Raw genomic sequence first — 26919 nt, 5'->3', positions numbered from 1 at the left:
AAGGCCCTGGACTTGCAGGAAAGATGCAATAAAGCCGTGGGACTTACTGTCATTTCTCCAAGGCTCATGATAATGGGCTTCATAACACCCGCCTAGCTTAGGAGAAGAAACTTTTGCAGAATGAATCAGGGGCCAGGTTGCGCAGCGACCACCCCCTCGGTGCTCCCGAAGCCCGGGCTGCCAACCTGCGGTGGCCCTGTACACACTATGGTCACTTTCTCCAGTCCGCTTCGCCTCTAGACCCTGCGGGAGCTGCGCCCTGTCCTGGTGTCCTGGAAATGCGTGCTGCTGGCCCGGAGCGAGGAGCGCGGCCCGGGCCTCTGGGCCCCTCGGGCTGCGCCGCCGTCCTGCTGCCGCCCTCCTGTGGCCGCTGCGAGGCGACCTCCGGCCGTCCTGCGGGCCTCCTCCCTCGGCCGGTGACATCACCGCATTCCCGTCCCGGCTCCTCCCGCCTGCAGCCGCAGTGACAGGCAAGCCGGGCCCGGTGGCGGAGAGGAAGTGCGGGGCCGCCGCGCCGAGCCCGTCCCCGCCGAGGCCGGCTCCCCCGGGCGGCTCGGGTGACAGTGTCGCGGCCGCCGGGCGCAGGGCGGGGCACGCGCCGGGCAGAGCCGAGCGCCAGGCGGACGCTTCAGCAGAGACGTGGGGAAAATGGCTGATGACTTTGGCTTCTTCTCGTCGACGGAGAGCGGGGCCCCCGAGGCGGCCGAGGAGGACCCGGCGGCTGCCTTCCTGGCCCAGCAGGAGAGTGAAATCGCGGGCATAGAGAATGACGAGGGCTTCGGGGCACCTGCTGGCGGCCAGGCGGCCCTCGCGCAACCGGGACCCGCGAGTGGGGGTGAGTCAGCCCGGTGGCCTGGGGATTGGGGGGCCTGGGGCTCGCACCCGGGGTACCGGGTGGAGTGAAGAGGGCCTGCTATGGCCAGCCAGGAGCAGGCCTGGGGTTAGTGTGTACCTGACCCGGACCTGGAGGAGATGCGGCAGGGGCGGGGGGATCTTTTGGAGATCCCCATCTGAGGCCTTGCTTGGGGCTGTGGATCTGGTGGCTCCCAGGATAGAAATTCGTCATGACATTTCATCCCCAAGCCAACTCCACTATTGCCTGGCTCTGGAATCCAACACAGCCCAGGCTTGAGCTTCCCAGTAGGCTGGCTGTCCCAGGTTGAGCCCTGCAGGTGTGGGCAGAACCCCAGATCTCCCTGCCCCTCAGACGTAGCTCCCTCCTAACAGCTGGGAAAGCAGGGTATGCTGGGTGCTCCAAGAACTCACAGACCTTCCCTGGGGAACACCTGCCATCCTGCAGTCACTGGTCTAGGCACTTTTCTTACATTTAATCATTTCATATGCATTGTTAAACCCATTTCAGAGATGGCAAAACCGAGGCTCAAAAGGTACACTACTGAACCAACTAGTAAGTGGCAGAGTGAGAGGACTCTAAACCATTTCTCTCTAACTCTAACTCTTTCCACCTGACCACACTGTCTTCCATATGCCAGGCTCTGAGTTAGACACCAGGGTGGGGGCAGGAGCACAGGGGGCTTCAGTCAGATGTGGTCCTGTCCTCCTGGGGTTTGTAGCTCAATGGCTTTCCAAAGGTGGTCCAGGACTCAGGATTTGGGGCCTGGTCCTTGCAATACTGTGTTTATCAACAATGTTCCTGCCCTGGTTCTGCCTGAAAGGGCAATTTCTTAAAGTATCTAGTAAAAAAGTAGATATCACTTTCATGGGTACCTCCAAAACAGTGCTTGCTTCTTGTTAATGTTGTCATTTTGATAGGAGTTTATGGGCCTGTTGGAATAAGTGGTACCTTACATATTTTTAAAAAATGTTTACAAGTAAGGATCCTTTTAGTCATGTTTGTATTCATTCAGCGTTTACTGAGCACCTACTGTGTGCCAGGCCCAGTGGGGATACAGATATGAATAAGACAGTTCCTGTGGCTTGAGGAGCTTGAAGCGTCTCTGTATCCTCTTGGTATGAGAAACATAACAAGCCTTTTGTAACATATAAGAAACTGGAGGCCCAGAGAGCCTGAGTATCTTGCCCAAAGTCACATAGCCATGAGTGACAGATCTGGGACTTGATCCCAGGCTTCTCAACTGTGGGCTCCATGCTCTTTCAAATGCTGTGGCAGTCACCCTGGGAGGTGATGAGATGTAGAGGTAGGGAGGGGGGTCTTCTGCTACCCAACCAAGCCAGCAGTGGAGGACTTCTGAAGAAGCAGCAGCTCCTAACACTTCAGCAGGACCCTCACACATCCCAGCGAATTCCTAGGAAATGTGGGCCCACGTTCATGTACCAGTATTCATTTGTCCACATCTTCCCCTTGAGACCACCAACTTCCCCAGTCGGGTTGGCCTGGGAGAGGCCCTGCTGGGAGAGCCAGTATCAGAACCACCTAAGAGAGAAGCAGGTAGAAGTCAGGCAGAGGGCTGCAGAGGTGGCTGGGGGTTGAGCAGGCTGTGACCTCTCCCAGGACAATGGGGCTCCAGGGGTTTACAGCCTGGATGAGAGGTTCCCTCTCCGGCAGGGGTGGTGCACAGATTGGCCCCAGACCTGAGGTGGCAGGGAGAGAAGCAGGGACATGGCCCTCTGAGGGTCTCCCAGACTCACAACCACTAAAGCTGCAAATGCTCAGCTGCTCTGCTGAGTGGGGCATGGGGATCCAGGAGGGGTTATGGGATGGCGGCTCAATAGGTAGCCAGATAGGATGGAATTGATCTGCTCCTCCTAGGCCTAGATGGTGATGAGCAAGTAATCCCCTGAGACCAGTGATGAGTGCCAGAAGCCCAAATGAGGGGTGGAAAATGTGCCTTGGGCTGCTGGGAGCTGGGCGGAAGCTCCCGCAGCCAGCACCAATCATCACTGCTGAGTCTCGTCTCTTAAACGATGCCCCTGTGCTGAGCGCACTGACGTTGGGCTCCCAGGTACCCCTGGGGAGACTGTTTAGTGTAGGCCTGAGCCTGAGCCACTTTGAGTCTCTCCTCTGGGGAGCTAAGGCCAGCCTGAGCAATGGATACTTTGTTTCCATTCATCAGCCTTGGGTAGGGCCCAGGAGGTGTGTACATTTTCACACCCAGATTTCTAAGCACTCTGCCTGGCTCTGACCCTGACTTGCCCAGTCATTTCCTGGCAAGCCCATTTCCCCTGATGGGCCTCAGTAACCTCCCAGGAATGTTCTGGACCCTTGTCTGCCTCCGTTCCAAAAAGGGTCAGGGATCTGAGAGAAGCAACACCCATGGGGTTATCCTCGGGACTCGTATCTGCCGCACTCCTGTTGTGCTGGCTTCGGACCGTGGACACGTGATTATCAACGTGCCATGGGCTACTCATTGTGGGGACAGAGACTTGTAATTCTGTGTGTGGCTGTGTGTGGATTCCCAAAGAGGTTAAGCCTCATTCCAGGGGAACACTCATGGGACTGAGAGACTGGGGCACGGAGACTTTCTGAAGGCCAGGGTGGGCACCTGTGGAAGAGGAGCCTGAGACTGGGACTGGTCAGGGGGGCGGGGCCGCAACTTCCCCTCCAGAAATGCCAGGCGCACAGACCAGCATCATCGTGAATGGACCCTGGTAACATAAGGCCCTGCTAGAGGAGATGCCCCAGGAGAAGAAGCCACTTTGCAGAAGATGCTGCCACTGATTTAGGGGCCAGGCCACCCATGCAGGAGAAACCCCATCTGAATGAGTAGGGAGGATGGCTGACAACGGTTGGTCAAAATCAATCACTGTTTGGCTGTGAAAACAAAGTTGATTATAATCTATATCAGCTGGGCATTATTTCCATGGGATGAAGTATCCTTCTCTTCAGTCCCCAAGCTGAAAACACTGTCACCGTTACTCACAGCTCTATCTGGCTGGTAAAGTGTACTTGTCCACCTGCGGTGATCTCATGCAGCCTCCTGTGGTTCTTGGCTAAGAGGCATTGCAGTTTCTGAGAGTCCTCAGGCCTTGTAGATAACAGTGGGCCCCCAAAGAGCAATTCAGCTTCCATTTAGCCAACACTGCTCACCCTTAGGAGCTGAGTGGGGTACAGAGCCTGATAAGGGAGTGCATGACCCGTGGGAGGTCACAGTAATCGCATAAGAGGGTGGAGGGTTCTGTACGATATTCAGGGATACCCCAGAGTTGAGACCTTCCATCAGCACCCAGGGAAGTAGGGGAAGTAGTAGAGGGCTTCCCAGAGGGGGTGACTTGTGAACTGGGCCTTGGTGAACGACTGGATCCCAAAGAGCATTCTTTAGTGAGGGAAGTAGGAAGAAAGGTGTGGGATGCGGCATAGTGTGTTTGGGGAAGGAGGAAACCAGAATAGGGTTTGTGGGAGGGACTGGTGGGAAGTGAGGCAGGAAAAATGGGCAGGGCCAGATTGTAAAGATCCTCATGAGCTATGGGCCAAGGTTCAATGTACTCATTCAACAAATATTTATTGGGCTCCTATTATGTGCCAGGCACTGTTCTAGGTGCTGGATCCCAGCAGTGGACAAAACAAAGTCCCTGCCCTCCCAGAGGGCATTCAAGTGGGGAAAACAGATAATAAGCACATACAAAAATAAGCATATCAGGCTATGGTAGGTGCTATAGAGAAAATAACTGCCCAGGGGAGGAGGTAGGGGTGCTGGGGGATGCATGTCAGGGGTGGTCAGGGAAGGCCTCTAATAAGGCAGTGTTTGAGCAGCGGCTGAAGGGCGTGAGGAAGCAGCCCACATGGAAATGGGCAGGAGAGCTTTCTAGGGAGAGGGGACAGCACCTGCCGAGGCCCCAAGGAAGGAGCAGGCCCTGTTGGCCACCATGGTCCACGGGAAGTGGATTTCCTTTTGGTTTGTGTTCATTATATTTTTAATTAGAGGAGTGACATAGGTAAGTGTATGCTTTTCAAAACGTCAACCTTGGCAGCTGGTTTGAAAGAGGTTTGGGAGAGGGTGAAGATGGAGGCAGGGAGGCCAGTGAGTGGACAAAAACCATTTATTCCTTCTTTCTTTAATGCATTGATTCATTTGCTTATTCAACAAATAGTTTCTGAGGGCGTCCTAAGTCACAGGTACCGTGCATGGCTCTGGGGAAGACAGCGGTGAGGATAATGGACACAGGTGTGCCCCTCCAGGTGCTTGCCACTAGCAGGGCAGACAGGCCAAAGTAGTTGTACAGGTGGGCCAGGCAGGGGGCAGAGGGCGGAGGGCAACTTTGAGGATTCTTGTTGCAGCAGAAGCCACAGGAATTTGTGACTAACCAGATGTCAGGGGAAGGGACCGGGAGGAGTCATTGTTTAGGTGAGGGCAAAATCGAATCCTTCTGGGATGGGCAGGAGGAGGAAAAATAGGCCAGGTGCTGCCTGGTGGGGGCTGTGATTCCTGCTCTCCCAGGTGGAGCCATTGCTCAAGGCACCACAGGGACAGGCAGAGATGCGCAGGTCCCTCTTCCTGAGCCCTCGCAGACCCTGCCCTGAGCCTCCAGAGCCTCTGCCTGCTCACCGGGCACAAGCTCCACAGACAGTCGGGCCATTCCCAGCCGTGGCTGAGGGGAAATTAATTTCAGGTAGGTGAGGTGCTATAATTGGCTGGGTGACCTTGGGCAATCACGTAGCCTCTCTGAGCCTCGATTTGAGAATCTGTAAAATGGGTTGATAACAACTTTGTCACAAGTCTGTGGTGAAAATCAGAGGTCATAATGGCTGTGAGAAGGCTTTGTGCACAGTCAAGGATTGAGCCCAGGTTATTTACGTAGCCATTATGTGTGCGTGTAGGGTGGGGAGTCAGTACGCACATGGACATATACAGAGGTTGCTTCGGGGGCTAATGTAAGACCCTGCTTGCTATAAACTGAGCAATGAGTGATGCTGTCTCCTGTTCTCTTTCCAGCGGGTTCTGAGGACATGGGGACCACAGTCAATGGAGATGTGTATCAGGTAAGCAAGATTCTGTCGTAGCAGGGGCAGGGACCGACAGCCTGGCTCTCAGTAACTTTTGGCCCCCATCATGGGTAGGATTAGGGATTCAAGTTCTGTTCATTGGGATGGGAACATCAAGAGAGGTTTTGACGTGGTTTTTTTGGTCATGTCGGAGAAGGGGATGAAGAATAAGGACCACAGGGATCAATGGGGTGTGGCCTCAGGTTGCCCGTGGTGATGTCCGGCTTCCAGAGGGAGAGATTAAGTGGCCTGCAGTGGCAGGACTAAAGGAAACACAGGGCTCTGCACACGTGTGTGCCATTGGTGGGAGGCTGAATCCCGTGGTCATCTCCACCATGTCTGAGCATTTTAACTGGGTGAGCCTTGGACCCAGAGATTCCACTTCTCAGAATTTTCCTGAAGGAAATAGCTGGAAAAGGACACCCAGATTCTTTGCAGGATAATTTTAATAGCAGACAAACTGGAAACAACCTAAGTGCCTAGTATTGAGGGCCTGGGTAGGTAAATTGGAAAACCATTCTGTTGTTAAAAAGAGCAGTCAGAGCTTTCTGTATTGACATGAAAAGATGCCTATAATATAGTAAATGGAAAAGCAGCTTGCAGAATAATATGCACAGTATGGTCCTGTTTTTTATTTTAGAAATATGTTTTCACGAAAGATCTGAAAGGATGTGTACCAACTGTTAGCAGTGGTTAGCCCCGAGCTTGTGGGAGAAGGGGGGATAAGGAAAGGGCTTTCACTTTCACTGGATTGTTTTAAAATTCTTTGTAGTGATCCTATAACACACACACGCACACACTCACCCCCCCCCCCAAAAAAACAGCTAGTAAAGATATTTCTAGTTAAAGACTGCTTCTCTCCACACTCACCTAACCCCCCTCCCTTCATACATACACAGATCATTTTGAAAGTACTTAAAGAACTTGGACCGCAAATAGCATCCCGAGGACCCCACAGGTGCAACAGTCTTCACCCCCAACCTGCAGATACCTGGGGGGGGGTGCAAAACCTTCACTGGATAAACTTTAATTCCCACTGGACTGGCTCAAAGACCCTTGACTGCTGGGGCTGCAGCTGCAGGATCTCCTGAGCTCTGCTTCGTGGAGGAGCTGGCCTCCTAAATCCTCAGGGAGAACAAACAATACTTTCTTATGTAAGAGGGATGGGCTGGTACCTTACACAGGGCAACTGGCCAAGTCCCATTTCTGGAAAATTACTCAACTACCAGCAAGCTAGAAAAGTCAGTCTCTAGGACTTTAAGGGCTTCCTGTGTCCCTGGGCCTGAAAGCACCAAATAAGCAGCATTGACGCCAGTACAGTTTGGCAGAGCATTGAGACTCAGGCTGCTCCTGCCCTGGGCACACTCAAAAGGACTTGGCCTGACCCAAAAGGTCTGTATCCTAAAGTGGCCCTGGAGCTGGAGATACACTTGGGACCGGAGAAGTACCTAGAACACCATGAGCAGGATAATTTTCCCTTTTTATACGTTAGGATCTTGAGGCCTTCTCCCTCCCTGCCCCAGGCCTCGCTTTGTATTTAATGGATCTGAGAAACCCTGGGCCTCCTCCCCAATCTCGGTGGTAACTCTTATTCTCACTGCTACCAAGAATAACCCCAGCTATGTTTATCTGTAACTCATTTCACATCTGTGCCACGCTAGCATCCTTACAGGCAGGGGAGGGGTCACAGATGAGGCGAGCCACTCAGAAGCTTAGTGGCCAAGTTCAGGTTCATCTAGGTCTCCTGCCCCTGATCTGGTGCCCTTTGTACCATCCCCTTGTTGCTGGACCGGGCAGGCCACAGCAGCCGGCTGGCGGGTGGGAAGCCCCTGCAGACTTTTCTTAGGATGGAGCATAGAGCAGGGTCTGGCTTGTGCACCCCAGGCTTTCAAGGGTCCTGGGCAGAACTTTCCTGCTACCTTTCTTAATCTTTTCTGGAAGGCTATGGGCCACTAGGGGGTCCAACTGTGAACCTGATCCCCAACAAGGCCTAAGCATAAGCCTGCATCCCCGTTGAGCTACTTAGAGGAATCAACAGCTCAGCTCAGCTTAGCTTTAGCTGGTCAGTCCCACAGATCGGTTATGCCTCATCCTCCTGGCTATCCCTGGAGTCACAGCACATGCTCGGCCAGCATGGCCCCCCAGAAGCCCTTGTGGTGGTATCCAGTGTCCAGCGGAGGGGTCCCTCGGGAGAGGAGTGCTGGGGAGCTGGGCTGAGACAAGCCTGGCCCTGACTGTAGCCTGTGGCCTTTTGGTCCTGGCCATTCCTGACCCCTTCCCTTTCACGCTTGGGAGGGGCTCAGAGTATTCCTGCAGCCCCTGGTGAGCCCTGCTGGGCTGCCAGCCCCCCTGGCGGCTGACCCGATTTCCTCACTGCAGCAGTCAAGTGATTAAAGAGGAGCCCGGCTGTGGCCCTCCTGACCTCACTGCTCACTGGTAGGGGCAGGGCAGGAAAATAAGTCCAGAGCAGCTGGAGAAGGGGAGCCAGCAAACAGCTTCTCAGGGCCTTGTCTGCTGGCAGCACCACTATGTTCTTCCTGGTTGCGGCGATGGTGCAGCGCGAGCCGGCCTGCTGGGGGCCTGCCACAGGCTACGGTGAGCCCTGCAGCTCTGCCACCTGTCCATGTTCATGTGCACGTCCGCTACAGGCTACAGGGGTCGCAGGGCAGTTATCACATTCAGCCCCCATTTTGCACCCCAAGTGGGTTGTTGTCACTCCCAATTGACAGGTGATGAAACCTAAGGAGCCCAGGGAAGGGACTTCTTAAAGGTCGCACATCCAGTGAGTGGCAGGAGGGGACTTAAAGCCCAGTCGCTCTGATGCTGTGTCCCTGTGCCCTCCACATCGCTTTGCAGGCAGCCCCTCATTCCTTCATCTAGTCAACTCGCATTCTGAGTGCCATGCGCCGTGCTCAGGGCCTCGGATGTAGAGGCAAATCCCATGGATGTTTGTCCTCAAAGAGCTCAAAGGACAGAGACCTGAAAGTCATGCAGGATGGCAAGGGCTTGGGTGTGGGGCTGGTCTCAAGAGTTCTTACTATGCGTCAGGCACCACCCAAAAGCTTTATGTGGATTAACTCATTTCATCCTCCCAACACCCCTACAATGTAGGTTCTGTCATTATCCCCATTTTACAGATGAGGAGGAGGACACACAGGGAGGTTTAATAGCTCTGGTTGCACAGCCGGGAAGAGCTGGGACCTGAACCAGGTTCAGGCGCCAGGCGCTGCACTGAAGTCAGAGTGTGACAGGGATGGATGCTGGAAGTGGGTTCCAGGCTGCCCAGGGGCATGTGGGTGGTCCTGGCTAGTGGGACAGCATGTGCAAAGGCACAGAGGATAAGACACGCAGTCTGGGGCTTGCCTGGAGCCTGGCACCTGCTGCAGAGAAGGGTGTGCTGGGGGAACCTGAAGAGACCACGGGTGCAGGGCTGCTGTGCCTGCAGGCGGAAGGGATGGGGGTTGAGGGGGCGGGCACAGCTCCCAGCCAGAGCCTGTTATTAGGCCGTGCTGGTGGAGGACACAGGCCCAGCTTGGCCAGGCTTTGCGCCCAGGGCCTGGGCCACGGCCACCTCTGGGCACAGCATGCTTGGACCACACTGAGCAGTGCCCCTGGATGTGCAGTGCAGCTGCTCTAGGCTCGCCACCCCCACCCAGACCCAGAGAAGCCCCAGGGTTTCTCAAGCTGCTCCTACACCCAGACTGCTCCTACGCGGGGCGCTGCACCTACACGGGGCGCTGTGGCGGGCTGCGGCAAAGGAGTTTGGATGGAGTCAGACAACCTGCGCTTCATTTCTGGCTTTTCCCAGCCGGACGGCTTTGGACTAGTCACTGCTCTGAGCTGGATTTCTCATTTGTGAAATTGGGATTAGAAGCCCTGCACTGCTGCCTCCGCAGGTCTGTTGAGAAAAGTGCTCTGTAGCCCTGGAAGCTGCTTCTAAATCCCTGACCTAGCCACTAAGTGAGCCAAGGGGGGTACGTGTGTGGGTGTGAGAGAGACAGACGGCGAATGGGGCGTGGGGCAGTGGGAGGAGGGGGCGCAGTCTCCAACCTTGGGATGGTAGACTTATCAGGGAGACCAAAATCACGTGACACAGAAGTAACTTTGGTCCCTATTGCCTGTGTGGCCACATGTGTGGCTATGTGTGACACCCAGGAATTCAGTTTGAATTCTGGCCCTGCCATTTCCTGGCCGGGTGACCTTGGGACTTTGGAGCTAGACTTTTCCTACCTGTAAAACAAAGATAATGAAACCCACCATGTAGGGTTGTAAAGACCAAAGAGAACCGTTTAACTGCAAGTTCTCTGCAAGTTTTAAAACGCTGTAACCTGTGAGTCTTAATTTTAGGGCAGTCTTGATGGAGATGGTGGGTCCTGAAGGACACCGTGGGATGACTTCTGCCCAGAGGACCCCCTCCAGCCCACCTCTCCCACCCCATCTGCTCCACACCTGGTAGCATCTCTGTACTCAGATTTTTCCAAAGGCACCGGCCTCATGTGGTCCTTAAGCTGCCAGCTCTTCGTCTGAAATGCCCTTTCCCTATCTCTTCCCAGCCTACTGTGCTCCCAGGCTAGAAAGGTCATGCCCTCCCTTGTCCCCACTCTTTTCATGACCCGTGTTATGCATGTACCCCAGCCATGGTCCTCATTTGTGAGGGACTCCCTCTGCCAAGCTCCCGGATGATGGGCTGTCTCGTTCATCCCTGACCCCAAGCCTGAACATCTGTTAATTCATTCAAGTAATGCTCTTGAAATCCTCCTACAGCCAGGCCCTCCATGTTCTACATACTATACAGAGACAGGCAGTCTCTGTCCTCATGGAATTCACTTACTGGGGGGTGGGGTAGGGTGGGGTGTGGAGGGCGGATAGTAAACATGTAAACAAACCAAGCTTTTAAGATATCCTGAGTGGCAAGAAGAAATAAAATGTAGCACCTGGATAAACACGTAGAAAGTAAAAGTAACTGCATTTGTCTGCAGATGGGACAGTCTATAGGATTGGGCAGAGGTCCTGGTATAGCCTAGCCTCAGGACAGGGTTGTTCCCAGAACTGGAAAGGTACATCCGTGATCAACTCGTGTTGTCCAGATTAGGGCCCTGGAAAGGCCCCTCGAGATGTCTTGAGAGACTCTCTCAGTTGAAGTGTAATGCTGGGCAGGAAAGAGGAATAAGGACAGCGCCCCAACTGCCCCACCCAAGGGTGGGCCTGATCCGAGGAGCCAGGCTGCACCTCTCCGCCCTGGGCCTGCCCTTCCTTCTCCCCAAAGACAGCTGGAGATGCAGCCCTGATGTTCCATCTGCGTGCTCCTTCGCCCTGCTGCCCACAGCCCCTTGGGCAGACGCTTACCCAGCCCTTCCTCTGAACCGGGCACATGCTGGCCCCAGCGGGGGGGGTCTTCATCCACACGGCCACTGCTTACTGAGCACCAGCTGTGTGCCCACAGCGGGCACCACTGGACAGATGTTGTTGGGTGGGGAGAAGATTCTCTGGTACTCGTGACAGTTTTGATGAGTGCTTGCAGGAGGAGCACAGGGAGCAATGAAAAGATGGGACAGGAGTTCAGAGGCTATAAACAAGGTCCCGTCCTGCCCACCGGGAGCTCGCGGTCCAGCGGGGAGACACCCGCAGTAGACGGTGAGGGTGTGACAGGGAGCACAGAGAGGACAGGGTGTGAAATCTGTTTGGGGGCTGGGAAATATCCCAGAGCTGGTGACCTCTGAGCTGGAAACTCGTGGGGTGGAATAAGATTTCATCAGCTGGAGAAAGGAGGGAAGACAACTGAAGGCCGAAAGCACAGAGGAGACAAAGGCGGGCAGCATGGGTGTGTGGGATGTGTGCAGACAGGAATGCACGGGGCGGACAGAGCACCAGAGTGGGCGTGCCAGGAGATGGGGCTGGATCATAAAGTCTCCAGCTTTGCAAGACCAGAGGGGAGCCCCATCCTTGCTGGGCTGAGCTCTCAGCCTGCAACGCTTCAAGTCCCCACCCTGGAAGGTGGCGTGGAGAATTGGGCAGAGCCCTGGCTTGGGAGCCAGAGGACTGGACTCTGGCCCTGCTTCTGCCACTGTGTTGTGCCATCTCTCCTGGCCTCAGTTTCCTCCCCTATAAAATGGGAATGAATAATAATAATAATAATAATAATAATAATAATAATAATAATAATTCTAGCTACCATTTACTGAGCCATCACTCTATGCCAGGCACTCTTGTAAATGTCTTATAAATATTGTTGCATCAAATCCTCACAACTAGCTCTTAGAGGTACTTTTATTACTATTCCCATTTCAGATGAGAAAACTGAGGCCAGGCAATGTTGAGCAACTTGCCTGGGCTACACACATATATAGTAGGCAGTAGAGGTGGGATTTGAACCCAGATGGTCCAGCTGCAGAGTCTGAGTTTTTCATCACTGTACAATCGTAGCCATGGCCACCCTGCCTATCTCAGGGCTGCTCGTTCACTCAGCAAATAGTTATTGAGTACCTGCTACATGCCAGGTACTGTGCTGGTTGCTGGGGACACAGCAGTGAACAGGACAGGCAAGGGCCCTGTTGCCACAAGGGTGACATTCTGATGGAGGAGACAGACAATGGACAAGTAAGCATATTATAAAGTGAGGCCATTTAGGACTGTGTTATTGGGTAAATAAAACTAATAGAGTGGGGCTTTAATGATAGAAACACAGGGAACTCTCTGAGTGCCAAGAAGCGTTTGAAGTTCTTTACACCTTTTTTTTTTTTTTTAATTAATTTATTTATTTATTTATGGCTGTGTTGGGTCTTCGTTTCTGTGTGAGGGCTTCCTCTAGTTGTGGCAAGCGGGGGCCACTCTTCATCGCGGTGCGCGGGCCTCTCACTATCGCGGCCTCTCCTGTTGCGGAGCACAGGCTCCAGACGCGCAGGCTCAGTAATTGTGGCTCACGGGCCTAGTTGCTCCGCGGCATGTGGGATCTTCCCAGACCAGGGTTCGAACCCGTGTCCCCTGCATTGGCAGGCAGACTCTTAACCACTGCGCCACCAGGGAAGCCCTCTTTACACTTTTTTTTAACTCATTTCATCCCCATGTTAACCCTGTGCGGTGGGTGCCATTTTGTAGCCCATTTTAAGATGAGGAAAGTGAGGCACAGAGAGGTTGAGTAACTTGCCCACAGTCACACAAGGAGCAGAATTACTGGCAGAGGGCACAGCAAGTGCAAAGGCAGGGTACAGTCCCAGGAGACAGTGGGTATGAGGTGGTTTGAGATGTGAGGGGGTGTCCTGGTGCTCAGGTGCCAGAGACGGGGGGGCAGGTGGACGGGCTGGGTACACTGCCGTGTGTTTGTGTCCTAGGAGGCTAACGGTCCAGCTGATGGCTACGCTGCAATTGCCCAGGTCGACAGGCTGACGCAGGAACCCGAGAGCATCCGCAAATGGAGAGAGGAGCAGCGGAAACGGCTGCAAGAGCTGGGTGAGGGCAGGGCTGAGTGTGCAAGCTGGGCTGGGCCCCCTGGCCCCAGGCTCCCCACTGGGTTGGCTGTCTGGGACACGGTCGGGTGGGGAAGGGAAGCCTTAGGCTATATGGGGCCCTGCCCCACCTTAATGTGGGATCGGCTGAGGATGGACCCAGAGCTGCCTGCCAGGGCCGAGGGGAGAAGCAGCAGCCAGAAGCACAGCCGGCTGTGCCTCACATCCCTCCCGGAAAGCCGCTGTTCATTCATCTGTTGGGGGTTGCAGATGCTGCCTCCAAAGTGATGGAACAGGAGTGGCGGGAGAAGGCCAAGAAGGACTTGGAGGAATGGAACCAGCGCCAGAGTGAACAAGTTGAGAAGAACAAGATCAACAACCGGTGAGAGGAGCTATGAGGGTGTGAGGGGACTGTAGGGTCACGAGGGTGCTATGGGGACGTGAGAGGACCTACAGGGATATGAGGAGCTATGGGGACATAAGAGGACCTATGGGGACATGAGAGGACTGATGGGGACATGAGAGGACCTACGGGGATATGAGGAGCTACGGGGACATGAGAGGACCTACGGGGACAGTGAGAGGAACTATGGTGGGGGGACTGTCTCGAGGATGGGTGATTTGGTGGCAAGAACACGGAGGAAGGAGAAGCCGAACCCACAATGATGTTTCCTCAGTGGCCTGTGGAACTCAGCGCGCTGAACTCTGCAGAGCTGGTACGCCGTTAAGCTCTGACCTCCACACCACGACAGAGAAAAGTGAGTCTGCCAGTCAGCAGACGAGGTCCTGGGACCCACTGGAATGTAAGCCAGGCTGTCCTGGAGCCCAGTGGCCAACAGCTCAGCCTGGGCCCCCTGTGGCCATGGTTATCATGACAGAGAACACAGGCCTGGCTGGAAGGGAAGAACCAAGCCGAGTGCAGGATTTTATTGCTTATAGAAATGACAACACTTCGACCCATAGGTGGCTAAAGAATAAAGGGAAATTAGTGGCCTATGTAACTGGAAAGGCCAGGGGTAAGGGCTGCAGACCCAGTGGACTCAGGCACTGAAACAAAGTTCGTCAGTGCTCACTTTTACTGTCTCTCGGTCTGCTTTCCCCTACATGGCCATCACTCTTGGGCACACACCCCTGGGATGGGGGCAAAGGTGGCCACTAGCAGCTCCAGGCTTCTGCTCTATTTTCTTGGCAACTTCAGTGAAAATAAGCCTCTTGCTCCCAACAGCTCTAGCTGAAGTCCTCGACCTGACCTTCATTGGTCTGGTGTGGGTCACGTGCCCACCCCAGGCCCAGTGATTGTCCCAGGGGGAGGGACTCTCCCATGGACCAAGCTTGGTCGATAGTCCCATTACTTGGATTGTGTGTGGGGTCCGGTCCCACCCAAACCACAGGGATTGAGTGGGGGCAGCTGAGGCTTCAAAGGACAATCAGGATGTCCTTCCTGGAAGAAGGGGGACAGATGTTGGTCAGGAAAGATAGCGGAGGCCCACCGGAGAATACCTTGCAGAAATGGTCTCAGACTAGAGACTGCCAGCAGCCCCTGCCTCTGAGGCTGTGCACTTCAAGGTACCAGACTTGCCAGGAAGGAAAAGGCTGGCTCTGGGAAGCCACCAGCTGGAAGCTGCTGCATGCCAGGCCCTGGTTGGGCACTGGGGAGGCCGAGCTGAGAAGGACCCAGTCTGTGTCCTCAAAGAGCAGAGGAGGGAAACACACGGGTACGGCTGAACTCACCAGTAGGGCCCTCTGCAGGAAAGCTGTGGAAGCAAGGGATGTGGGTGGCGGAGGAACCTCTGTGTCTGGGGGCCTGGGCTTTGGAAGGTGGGTAGGAGTTCACCAGGAGAAAGAGGGCAGGGGGTGGGGGAGGGTATTCTAGGCTAGGGAACAGCATGACACGAAAGAAAGGACGTTGTGCTTGGGCACCAGGGAGTGGTGGGAGAGAGGGCCAGAATGAGGGCTCACACGTGCAGGGCCTCGGAGGCGAGGGGCGGGCAGACACAGGCGGTGGGGCACCACTGAAGGTTTGTAAACAGGGGGACTAATATGATAGGGCTGAGTTTTAGAAAAGGCCACACACTCGGGTGGGTGGAGGATCCCTGCTCTCCTCTCAGGACTGTGGAGAGTTGCCGAGCCTTCCAGAACTATGCTTCCTAACACGTCTCCAACTGGAGGTACTAACGCTGTCTCTTTCTCTTTAACCCTCTGCCTGTCTGTCCATCTTGCCATCCCGTCTTCCCCCACCTAACCCCCTTCCCTCAAGGATCGCCGACAAAGCATTCTACCAGCAGCCAGATGCTGATATCATCGGCTACGTGTACGTGTCTCCTTTGCTCCTCTGCAAGGGCCTGTGTGTGGCTGGCACAGTTTCTTGAGTCTCCCCCTTGTGGGGTATAAATGAGTATGGCTGGGCCTGGGGCGATGATCAGAGCAGGAGGTGAGCCTGAGGGCTGGGTACAGGCACCAACCCTCACCTCCATCCCTCCAGCAAATGTTTATTGAACATCTTTGAGACAGCTTTGCTAAAATCCAGGCAAAGAAAAGAAAGGAATGTCTGGCCATCGCCAGGTGAGAGAGGCAAAGGGCAAAGCAGCCCAACTCCCTCCTTCTGAGATGCCTCTTGGAGGGGGGAGGTGGAGTGAGTCTTCTGTTGAACAAAACAAACACTGAGTGCTGGTGCTGGAGTTATAAAGAATGCACAGCCATTCCCCGCTCCTGCCCACAAGTGCACTGCTCCTCCTTAGAACTTCAGCCTGAATTTGGTCATGAGCCCCTGCCCAGACCACCAGTGGTTCCCTTTCACGTGTTTCTGCTTTGGGGTCTAGTTGGTCCTGTGCCTGATCCAGACCAGAGATGGCAGAGATTTCCTCTTATGCCTCCCCACTGGTTGGTAGTCACAGCCTGGACGGTATGCTGGGGATTGTGAAGCCGAAGAAAAAAATGCAGTGATGAATGTGTGATGATTGCCACGTGTGTATGTGCCAAATATTTGCTGTTCCTTGCTCTGGATACGCCCTTGGCAGGCCTCTGACACTGTCTGGGCTAACGCTTCTCTCACAGATCATGGGGCACACCAGAGTAACAGCCTTCCACTCCTTCCTTCCATCCACTCTCCCATCTGTCCAGTGCCAGTCTCTGGTCAGACAGGAATAAGACACACACGGTCTGTGCCCCCAAGTTGCTCATGATCAGGAGTGTGTTGTGATAAGAGCCACATGCAAGGACACGGTGGGCTCAGGGAGAGCCCGGGCAGGCTTCAGAGATCAGAGTCCGCCGGCCCTTAAAGTGTGAGAAGGAGTGTGCTGGGTGGGGATGGTGAGAAGGGAATGGCATCCTAGGTGGGAAAAGCTGCTGGGGCAAAGGCAATGAGATGGGAAATATCTATTGGCCTGCAGCGCCTGGGGCGGTAGGAATGGGGAGAGAAGGTCAGTTTGGAGCCAGTTGCAAAAAGCCTGTTGTGAGATGTTAAAAAGCTCAGACTTGATCCTGAAGGCAGCGGGGAGCCATGGGAGGTTTCAAGCAGGAGAGTGGGGATGGCAGAAGGGCATCGGCGCTGGGGAATACCACAGGGGGTTCATTGCTCCTGTTGCGCCCGAAGAAATGGCCCAAGGAGCACCCACTGCTCTTCAGAGCATTCCTCTGAAGAGAGGAATAGTCTAGACCAGTGCTTCTCAGACTTCCATGTGCCTATGAATCACCTCTTGTCAAAATGGAGATTCTGATTCAGAAGGACTGAGGTGAGGCCATGATTCTGCATTTGCAACAAGCTCCATGGTGATGCTGTTGCTGCTGGACCATGAACCCCACTTTGAGCAACAAGGTTAGAGGGGAGCCTCTTGACCCAGAAGAGAGAGCTCCTAGGATCGCTCCCCTCAGCCCCACTGGTCAGCCAATGCCACACAGCACCTTACATTTTCTCAAGCTTGCACATACCTGCTACGTTGTTTGATTCTCAGGCCAGTGAGACAGATCAGGAAGGTGGAGGCACTGATCCTCCCTTCCCAGGTTAGGAAATTAGCACACAGCAGGGAAGCAAGATCACAAGCGAGGGGCCGGGTCACCTGATCTGGGGCCGGCTCATCCTCGATCCCATGGGGATCACCTGGAGAGCTCCCTGCCATCAGCCAGTGCCTGGCATGTGGCAGAACTGGTCCTGCTTGAGATGCAGGGGGCTTCCAAGGAGAAAGGGGCTTTAGGGACACTTGTTGGCTAAACAGGACACACACCCAGCCCTCCCCACCCCAGAATCCCTTATTGCTTTTCTCTTAATGACTCCCATGTTTAGGTTTTGTCCACTAAACTACATTTATTATACTTTGTTTCCCCATTGTTCCTTAATCAGTGGCTTCTATAACTGTCAGCCAGAACTTCTGATGAAAAACCCACCAGTTTCCATCCTAATTTGATTCTAATCAAAGGCAAAGACTCCAGTGGAGCATTCCTCAGGCTGCGGCGCCACAGAGATAATAGTCATTCTGGGCTAAAAAGAGTTCTGTAGTCAAGTATGCTTGGGATGTGGCAGATGCTATATCCATCGTGTACTCACGTTCGTGGTGCACATAAGCACATTAAAGGCTTTGCAAGTCTTGTTTTGAAGATCTTCTTTAACTGATTCTTCTATACATTTTTGACCACAACTCTTTTCTAAAGAACACTTATAGGGTCCACAGAACCCCGAGGCAATGCTGAACCAGAGACTTCAGTTAGGTGGTTAGTCAATGTCCTGCTCAGTTTTTGGAAATGTAAATAGCTGAGGTACTGCATTAGTTCCTCCAAGGGCCTTTAGGTGTCAGGAGCCCCAGTTTGGGAACTCCTGATAGAGAGGTAATGAACAGACAGTGCTGGGGCAGGGGTAGGAGGCTACTTGAGCTACAGTGGCAAGGGAAGACCTTTCTGAGGAGGTAAGGCCTGCACTCAGACCTGAATTACAAGAAGCAACAAGCCATGAACAGGTCTGGGGGAAGAGGTGACCGAAAGTACAAAGGCCCTGAGGCAGGACCAAACTAGGCTTCCTCTGATGGCAAGGCTGTTCCTGGGGGCCTGAGGTCAGAGGGCCTGGGGCTGGGGAGGAGACGTCTAGACAAAGGACCCCAGAGTAGGCCGGACAAAGCAGCCTTGCTCAGTGGGAGCAGAGCATCACTGATTCAGTGGAAAGGCAGACAGCTATGAAACCTCTGTCCTATCTCCACCTGCAGGGCATCTGAGGAGGCTTTTGTGAAGGAATCCAAGGAGGAGACCCCAGGCACAGAGTGGGAGAAGGTGGCCCAGCTGTGTGACTTCAACCCCAAGAGCAGCAAGCAGTGCAAAGACGTGTCCCGCCTGCGCTCGGTGCTCATGTCCCTGAAGCAGACGCCGCTGTCCCGCTAGGAGCCTGCCACCAACATGGCCGCCAAACAGGGGCCGAGCCGGGCAGAGGAGGAACAGCTGCTTTGGCCAGGGGGGAAATGCCTCCAGCAGCTGCTACACAGCCTATTCCGTTCCTTGCCATCTCCCGGGGCCGGGAAGGGGAACCCTCACCCCTCTCAACTGTCATTCCCTCACGGCCCTATGGCCCAGCCCCTCACATCTCCTCTCGGTCCACAAAATTGTGACTGTCCCTCCTGATGTATTTTTTTTTCTTGGCTTAAAGGGTGTGTTGTTAACTCTTTTTACACTTATTTATTATCATTCTCATTTCTCTGGAAGCCACAACTGGTGTCAGGGCTGTTTGTACTTAGAACTTTCCCAGCTTCATGGGCTTGAGAGAAGGTAGGGCTATTTCCCTGGTAACCCAGGAGCTCCCAGCTGGCAGAGGGCATCCCAATCTGTCTATGTCTGCTGCCTCCAGCCCCAGGAGGAAAGACAACCTCTCACAGAATGCTTTTGCAAGCTTGATCCTTTCTGATCCTTGAACAAACCCGTGACATAGGGATTCTGTTGGTCTGTCATATAGCCACAGACACTCAGAGGGGAAGCAGCTTGGAGGGAAGAGGCAAGACCAGAGGTTCCCAGTGGGGGCTCCCTCTTTGCCTGGGTGAGGGGCTGGTGAAGGTAGCCTCTGCCACAGCCCTTCCTTGGGATTGGTCAGGACCCTCTCCCTCTTTCAGCTGTGCTCTTTTGTGGATTTGGGAGAAACAATCAGTGACAACACCTTCCCCTTCAACAGAGTTGCAAACAGGTTATGTTCAAGCCATTGTGATCTGAACAATGTTTAAAAATATTTAATTGCCAACCGTATTAGTTTCCCAGAGCTGCCATAACAAAATACCACAGCGTCTGGTTTAGAACAACAGAAATTTATTGTCTCACTGTTCTGGAAGTCATAAGTCTGAAATCATGGTGTCAGCAGGGCCATGATCCCTCTAAAGGCACTAGGGAAGGATCTGTGTTCCTGGGTGTTCCTTGCCTTGTACAAGCATTACTACAATCCTGAGTTCATCTTCACGTCGCCTGCTCTCTATACGTGTCTGTCACTGTGTCCATGTATAAGGTCACCAGTCATATTGGATTAGGACCCACCCTACTGACCTCATTTTAACTTGGTTACCTCTGAAAAGACCCTATTCCCTCACATTCTGCGGTACTGGGGTTAGGACTTCAACTAATCTTTTTTTTGTGGGGGGCCCACAACACCAACAGTTCAAAATAGTGGCCATCCTCTCTAGAAGTGCCATAGTCCTCACCACTTCATATCTGTTCCTTGTGGAGGCCAAGGGTCACCACAATGTACTGCTTTACATTTATAATCTCTGTCTTACAGCTGAAAGACCATGGTGGGGGCAAGAAACTTAGCTGGCCTAAGTCATTCAGCTGGTGTTGAAACTGATGGAGTCACGGACAGAAGGAACCTGAATCCGAATCAACACTTTAGGGCTGACTGCAGACCAGGAACACCTGTTTGAGACTTTACATGAATGAGAAACTCATGAGTTGCCTCTTTCTAGAGTTTGCTCAGGTCCCCAGCCTCCTTTTTTCCTTAGCCATAAAACACTAGGTGCTGCCACAAACCACTGGCAAGCTTTGGGATTATGCTTTATGCTCTTTCTGTTACACCAGGCTGCTTCTCTAAGCCTCAGTTTCCTGGTCCGTAAAATGCATCAAGAACCAAGCTGAGATGGTCTAGATCAGTGGAGCCTTAGGTGCTCTCAGGAGGTGGGATTGGGGTCAGGAGTAGAAGTGGAGGGCAGAGCCCCCTGCCTCTGACAGAACCATGGCAGCCCTCGTATGAAGGAAGGTTTTCTACTGAAAGTTTGAAAACTGTTGGAAAGATCAGTTTTTTGTTTTTTGGTTTTTTTTCGTATAACATCACTGTAGAGACTCTCTACTTTTAATAAGTACCCCAGGGTGATTCTTACCAGGAAAGTTTAAGAATCAGTAGACTATTGGAATTCTAAGAGTCCCTGCAGTCTTTAGTCTGTTTTCTCCTAAAACCAAAGACCAAAAACCATGGGGGTGAGACTGGGAATGAATTCACCAAACTACAAGTGGATCAGAGTTTATTACGTAGGGAGTGGAGAAGGTGCAGCACAACTAGAAGTATGCAACACTCAAACTGAACCGAACCTGAGATTTCTGAAAAAAATCTGTCGGTTACACAATTGGCCACTTCTGCCCCCACTGATACAGGGGCTTGTCAGGGGAGATGAGGGAATAATGCCAGTGGCAGGACCGGTGGTTGCTCCTGGAGCTGGGAACGATCTCCGCGGAGCTTTCAAGGCCAGGCCACCGACTCAGGGTCGAGATTTCAGAGTGGAGGCAGCCAGACCCATCAAGATGGCTACGACCGTGAAGCCCTGGGCGGCGATTCGAGTGCGCATCATGAGCTGGGAGCGCTGGCTCTGACCCCGGTGGAAGCAGTAGAGGCCGTAGGTAAGGGCGGCCGCTGTGCCCAGGCAGCCTGAAGAGGCGACAAAGCAGGTGGGAAGCACCCTCCCCGCTTTGGGCTCCCGCCCCCAGGGTCAAAATCTCTAAACAGCAGCTGAGGAGAGGGGGGGTATGGGGTGGAGCTGAGGTGGGAGGGGCTGGCCGAAGCGGGGGTCCTTCGAGTCAGAATCGGCCCCATCTCAGCGCCCCATCCCGTCCAGCTCCTGCTCCAATCACCGCCCAGCCCCTTCGCTGCATCTCTGGTCCACTCTCATTCCGGTCCCCACCTGGCGTCCCCGGTCCTCCCCGATTTCATTCCCCTCTATATCACTGTCTTCTTGGTCTACAGTACCTTTAGCGCCCGCTTGCTTACCTATGGGTACCATTGGGTTCTCGCGGGTCTTGCGAAGAAACTTTTCCTTGAAGCTTTCCGAAGTGCTGTATACACTGGGGCTAAAGCCCTCAATGACTGGGGGCTGCGATGGTTCAAAGGGTGCCTCCGGAGTGACAGGGCGAGGAGTCGCCATGTTTTAGGCTACAGCCGTAGGAGAAAATCCGGACGCTAAACCCCGCCTCCTGATGAGGTCATCAAAGAAGGCGGGGAAAAGGACTTTGCTCAGTGTTGTACGCAGGTGTAATCCCTCATGGCACTCTGGGAGTCGTAGTAATCAGTCGGCTGTCGCTGCGAGGAGGACTACATTTCCCCAAAGCCTGCGGAACCACGCGATCACTAGCCGGAAGGAGTCGCTACACGAGGTACTTGGAGTGAGAGGCCCCGAGTCTGAGTTACCCGTGCTGGGGTCAGCGCGATGCCTAAAGCCAAGGGGAAGACTCGGAGGCAGAAGTTCGGTTATAATGTTAACCGGAAGCGTCTGAACCGGAATGCTCGACGGAAGGCAGCGCCGCGGATCGAATGGTGAGGGGACCAAGGTTCAGAAGGTAGGGGGCCTCGGGCGGGACAGCCGGCGAGATTATGGTTACGCGATCGCCCTCTCTTTTCCCGTAGCTCCCACATCCGACATGCCTGGGACCAGACCAAATCGGTGCGGCAGAACCTGGCCGATATGGGTTTGGCTATGGACCCCAACAGGGCAGTGCCCCTTCTTAAGAGAAAGGTAGTGACGTGGTAGGGTCCCGGCCCTTGCCCTCCACCTGCAGCTTCCCCCCGCCCCCCACCCCCGCCATACTTAGCTGGGTTTCAGAACTTAATCCTATTACCTCCCTCACTCCCTTCCTGGGTTTGCGACTTCCCCACAGCCAACTCGGCCAGGCTGTACTGACTGTGGTTGAGGGTCCCTTCATACTCCCTCCCCCAGCACACATTGGACCTGGGTTGGAGCTTCCCCTTTCCTTCTGCACTTACTTTTTTTCCTCTGAAATTAAACTGTTTGGGTCCCTTGGCATCTCAGCCATATTTTCCAGAATTTATCTTTTTCTGCCCTTAACTTTCCTAATAAGGAGTTTGGAATCTTTACTTATTGTTCCTTACACCTTTCCTCAGTTATCCAATCGTCCTTGGTCTGAGGCTTCCCTAGGGGTAGTTTTTCCCAGGGCTAATTTCTCCAGAATAATTCTTTTTCTGGACCGCTCTCAAAAATAGCACCCCTTTTCACTCAGTAACTTATTTCCTGCTTTATTTTAATTCATTGGCACTTGTAAATACTTGATGGTATATTATATTGTATATTTGTTTATTGTCTGTGCCTCTTTCCCCCAACATAATCTCCTGGGGACAAGAATCTGTGTTCCATTCACTACTAAATCCTGTGGTGCCTAGGATGTGACTAGTGCTCAATAAATAGTTAACCTAATGAATGGGCTTGCTGATTGGATTTGTCCCATTGCCTTCAGGCATGTTTCTTTTTATCCCTTCATGCCAGAAGAAAATGGCACTACTGTTTCTTGAACAATTATGAAGCTATAGCCAAGCACCGTCAGCTTGCTCCTCTGCATAAGAGAAGATGTCTGACATCTCTTCCTCATTGTAAAGTATAAAGTGCTTTCACGTGCATTGTTTCATTTGCTAACCGCACAGTTAAGTGAGGCAGGCAAGGGGTATTATGCCCATTTTATAGTTAGGCACAGAAAGATGAATTGCTTACTTGAGCCTCTTGGGAACCACGAAGCTTCCAGGGCATTAGTTCTTTTTGTCATCTATTCTTGCCTTTGTGGAGGGATCCTTGTGGGTAATGCAGTTGTGTTGGGACGGGCAGGAGCCTTTAGAATTTCCCCTCATCCAGGATCTTTTCCTGTGTCTACTGGTCTCACGGTCTCTGTTCTCTGCAGGTAAAGGCCCTGGAAGTGGACGTGGAGGAGAGGCCTAAGGAGCTCATGCGGAAGCCCTATGTGCTCAATGGTGGGTGTGGGCCACATTCCTCCAGGTCACCATCCTGCTCAGTTAGAGCTGGAAAGGACCCTCAGATGTTCTCATTTTACAGATGGAGAAACTGAGGTTCAGAGGGAAGAAGTGAGCTGGTCTAGGGCTCAGCTTGCAGAGTTAGGACTGTGTTCCGGCTGAGACATTTTCAGTCTACTGGCTAAGCTCCAGTGTGTGAAGGGAGGTCAGAGATGTTCAGGGAGGATGTAACTAGTGCCTGAGAGGATAGAAGAGAAAACGGTAAGTCTCAGGCACACATTCAGCTTCTTATGAGATTAAGGATGAACAGATTTTTTTAAAGATTCCACCATGTAATCTTTCCAGTGATAAATCCAATTTTATGTATATTAAGGCTATAGAGACTGAATATTAAAACAGAAGAGGGGGGCTTCCCTGGTGGCGCAGTGGTTAGGAATCTGCCTGCCAATGCAGGGCACACGGGTTCGAGCCCTGGTCTGGGAAGATCCCACATGCCGCGGAGCAACTGGGCCCGTGAGCCACAATTACTGAGCCTGCGCGTCTGGAGCCTGTGCTCCGCAACACGAGAGGCCGCGATAGTGAGGCCCGCGCACCGCGATGAAGAGTGGCCCCCGCTTTGCGATGAAGAGCCCCCGCTTGCCACAACTAGAGAAAGCCCTCGCACAGAAACGGAAGACCCAACACAGCCAAAAATAAATAAATTAATTTAAAAAAAAAAAAAAAAAACAGAAGAGGGTAAATTCTGCAGGGAAGCAGGAATACTCTGGAATATTCTACCCATCCTTCCTCTTTCCTGTCTGTGATATTTAACAGTTCTCCTAAAGTTTAAAGTATCTGAATGACCAGACATTTGATATAGAATTCTGTGAGTTCCTGTCTGTAGTTTATTTTAATGATTCTTGTAAGAGTTACTGACTGCACAGGACTGTATATACAAAATCGTGTGTACTCTCTGCAGTCAAAGCTAATCTTAAAAAATTTTACTTTCAATTCTTTAATTAAAAAAAATTTTAATTGTGGTTAAAAAGCACATAAAATTTACCATCTTAATCATTTTAAAATGTATAGCTCAGTAGTGTTAAGTATATTCACATTGTCTTGCAACAGAACTCCAGAACTTTCATCTTGCACGACTGAAACTCCTTACTCATTAAACAATAATGCCCTGTTCTCCCCTCCCCACAACCCATGGCAACCAAGTCAAAGATAATTTTGACTATAAGCAATTTTAGCACCTAACCCCGGATAAGATTTGACTACCTCATTTCCATGAGGTAGCTATTTTTCTCCCTTCATAGATGAGGAATGGGGGAGTATTTACCTAGCTATTTTAGGTGTGAGGCCATTATTGGAGCTTGGCTTTTCCCCTCACATGGAGCAGAGAGGTGCCTCAGGCCCTAGTTCTTAGAGCTCGAGTTCTCATTTATTCACACCTTTCCATTTCACGTATTGTTACTAACTTTTCAAGAGGTTCTCAGAGAGTTTTGGAGCTGGAAGGGAGCCCTGTCCTGTGGACAGGCAATGCATCTTCATCTCTGTCCCCAGGACCTGGCACTAAGTAGAGATTTTTAGTTTGGTGCCTTTCTTTCACCCATCTGAGACCCAAAGAGCGGTGACTTGCCTTTCAGTTCATTGCCATACTGATAGATGCTTGTGCCATAGACAGAGTCTGGGACCTGAGGGCCTAAAAAGAAGTTTCTAGCACTGAATTTGCAGATGGAAAAGCTCATCAGATGGTTGGTGTAGCAACTCTTGTGGCTTGGGATTGACTGAGCAGCTCAACTTGTGCAGGAAGTAAAGCCTCATTCCCTGTCTCTCGGCTTCTCTCAACCCAGACCTGGAGGCAGAAGCCAGCCTTCCAGAAAAGAAAGGAAATACGCTATCTCGGGATCTCATTGACTATGTTTGCTACATGGTGGAGAACCATGGGGAGGACTATAAGGTGAGTGGCTTAGGCCTGGCAGGAGGAACCACTTGGGCCCTTTGGGAAGGTACCCTGGACCATTCAGGGTCTGATATGCTTGCTTATTGCCTGTTTCCTGAGACTGAGTGGAAACAGAGAGGAAAGAGAGACCCTAAGAAATGGATGCCATTGACAGAATGCTTATAATTGGATAGACTGAGTGGCCTGTGGTTCATATCACACTCATTGATATGTTTTGCTTGCATGGTATTTTTATTAATCAACTTGAACTACAGGTGACCCTTGAACAACTTGAGAGTTAATCTGTCTATATTTATAGTTGGTCCTCCAAGTCTGTGGTTCCTCGCATCTAGGGATTCAACCAACCATGGACCATGTAGTGCTGTAGTATTTACTACTGGAAAATATCCGTGTATAAGTCGACCCATGCAGTTCACATCTGTGTTGTTCAAGGGTTAACTGTAGTTGCCATTTTAATTATCGGAGGTTTCAAATAAAAGTCCTTATTTTTGGCTTCTCCGAAAAATTGAAAGATCTGGGTACAATGAACCCCCGTGCCCAGGTGGGATCAGTTGGCGATGGATGGAGAATGAGCTACTCAGCTGGTCCCAGCTCCTGCCTAGTCCCTGAGGGCATTTCCCCACATACACTATGGGTTTTGAGGTGAGGAATCTGAACCTCAGGGATGGGAAGTAGCTTGCCCAACTCAGGGCTAGGATTTGAACCTTGCCTGTCCAGCCTTCTTCAAGTGGCCCTTCTCCCTTCTTAGGCTATGGCCCGGGATGAGAAGAATTACTATCAAGATACCCCAAAACAGATTCGGAATAAGATCAACGTCTATAAGCGTTTTTACCCAGCAGAGTGGCAAGCCTTTGTCGATTCTTTGCAGAAGAATAAGATGGAGGTTGAGTGACTGGTTTACACCTGCCCCAGGTTGAGACTTCCTCCTGGACCAGAGAAGCTGGAGCCAGGGTTTAAGGCAAGGAGAGGTGTGCAGCTACAGATGAGGCTAGCCAAACCCAATGGAATCAGAAGGTTACAGCACACACATACACACACACACACACAAAATCTCTCACACTTCCCTTTGGGGAAGGCACTGTCTCCCAGAGGCTTCAATTTATGTTCTTCTGGAGTCTCTGAGAAAAGCCAGAACCTGCTGTTTTCAGAGTGGGTGGTTTGTTTGAATGTAGTCTGTGTACAATAAAATACAGTATTTTACTTCTCTGATGGTTTTGCATTTGCCCCTCCCAGCCAAGCCCTGGGGCTGCCCCTGCAAAAACCTACTCAGCCAAGGTAAAGAGGCCATTCAGCCCTTTTTGCTCCATATTCACATGCCCTTCTAGGCACAGCCTCCCTCCTCTTCTCCCCTGTTCTGGTTCCACTGCTCTGCCTTGGTTTCCTGCATAGCAGTTCCACTAACGCTTCTACAGAAGCCTGCTGGGAACCCTGGGCTCCT

General features: G+C 52.5%; 3 protein-coding genes across 4 annotated transcripts; 2 read left to right on the top strand and 1 right to left on the bottom strand.

The window, feature by feature from the left end:
- The first annotated feature begins 474 nt into the window (after positions 1-474).
- On the top strand, positions 475-18985 carry CLTB (clathrin light chain B). Of its 2 annotated transcripts, XM_057540764.1 has the most exons (6): positions 475-835; positions 5853-5899; positions 13231-13348; positions 13615-13726; positions 15602-15655; positions 18534-18985. In XM_057540764.1, the coding sequence occupies exons 1-6, from the start codon at positions 649-651 to the stop codon at positions 18703-18705; spliced, it is 690 nt and encodes a 229-aa protein (XP_057396747.1). In that variant the 5' UTR covers positions 475-648; the 3' UTR covers positions 18706-18985. The 2 variants fall into 2 exon arrangements, with proteins under 2 accessions (XP_057396747.1, XP_057396748.1); XM_057540765.1 differs by lacking the exon at positions 15602-15655 and having other exon boundaries at positions 480-835.
- Positions 18986-20796: 1811 nt separating this feature from the next.
- Positions 20797-21761, bottom strand: HIGD2A (HIG1 hypoxia inducible domain family member 2A). The gene is made up of 2 exons (XM_007169728.2): positions 21554-21761; positions 20797-21214 (listed from the first exon to the last, which is right to left on the bottom strand). The coding sequence occupies exons 1-2, from the start codon at positions 21705-21707 to the stop codon at positions 21048-21050; spliced, it is 321 nt and encodes a 106-aa protein (XP_007169790.2). The 5' UTR covers positions 21708-21761; the 3' UTR covers positions 20797-21047.
- A 124-nt stretch (positions 21762-21885) lies between these two features.
- On the top strand, positions 21886-26521 carry NOP16 (NOP16 nucleolar protein). Its single transcript, XM_007169727.3, has 5 exons — positions 21886-22096; positions 22187-22295; positions 23467-23536; positions 25372-25478; positions 26230-26521. Exons 1-5 carry the CDS (start codon positions 21990-21992, stop codon positions 26371-26373), a joined length of 537 nt encoding a protein of 178 aa, XP_007169789.1. The 5' UTR covers positions 21886-21989; the 3' UTR covers positions 26374-26521.
- Positions 26522-26919: the final 398 nt, after the last annotated feature.

The sequence above is a fragment of the Balaenoptera acutorostrata genome, chromosome 2, assembly GCF_949987535.1.
Source record: "Balaenoptera acutorostrata chromosome 2, mBalAcu1.1, whole genome shotgun sequence".
Taxonomy (NCBI): Eukaryota; Metazoa; Chordata; class Mammalia; order Artiodactyla; family Balaenopteridae; genus Balaenoptera; species Balaenoptera acutorostrata.
The sequence above is the reverse complement of the archived record's forward strand: the minus strand, read 5'-3'. Positions and strand labels throughout refer to the sequence as shown.

Bases quoted from the DNA above. Each gene is read 5' to 3' on its own strand.
- CLTB (XM_057540764.1), top strand. From the start codon at position 649: ATGGCTGATGACTTTGGCTTCTTCTCGTCGACGGAGAGCGGGGCCCCC. The intron at 13,349-13,614 runs GTGAGGGCAGGG...TGGGGGTTGCAG, and splicing joins GAAACGGCTGCAAGAGCTGG to ATGCTGCCTCCAAAGTGATG. The intron at 15,656-18,533 runs GTACGTGTCTCC...CTCCACCTGCAG, and splicing joins GCTGATATCATCGGCTACGT to GGCATCTGAGGAGGCTTTTG.
- HIGD2A (XM_007169728.2), bottom strand. From the start codon at position 21,707: ATGGCGACTCCTCGCCCTGTCACTCCGGAGGCACCCTTTGAACCATCG. The intron at 21,215-21,553 runs GTAAGCAAGCGG...TCGCCTCTTCAG, and splicing joins GAACCCAATGGTACCCATAG to GCTGCCTGGGCACAGCGGCC.
- NOP16 (XM_007169727.3), top strand. From the start codon at position 21,990: ATGCCTAAAGCCAAGGGGAAGACTCGGAGGCAGAAGTTCGGTTATAAT. The intron at 23,537-25,371 runs GTGGGTGTGGGC...CTCTCAACCCAG, and splicing joins GAAGCCCTATGTGCTCAATG to ACCTGGAGGCAGAAGCCAGC. The intron at 25,479-26,229 runs GTGAGTGGCTTA...CTCCCTTCTTAG, and splicing joins ACCATGGGGAGGACTATAAG to GCTATGGCCCGGGATGAGAA.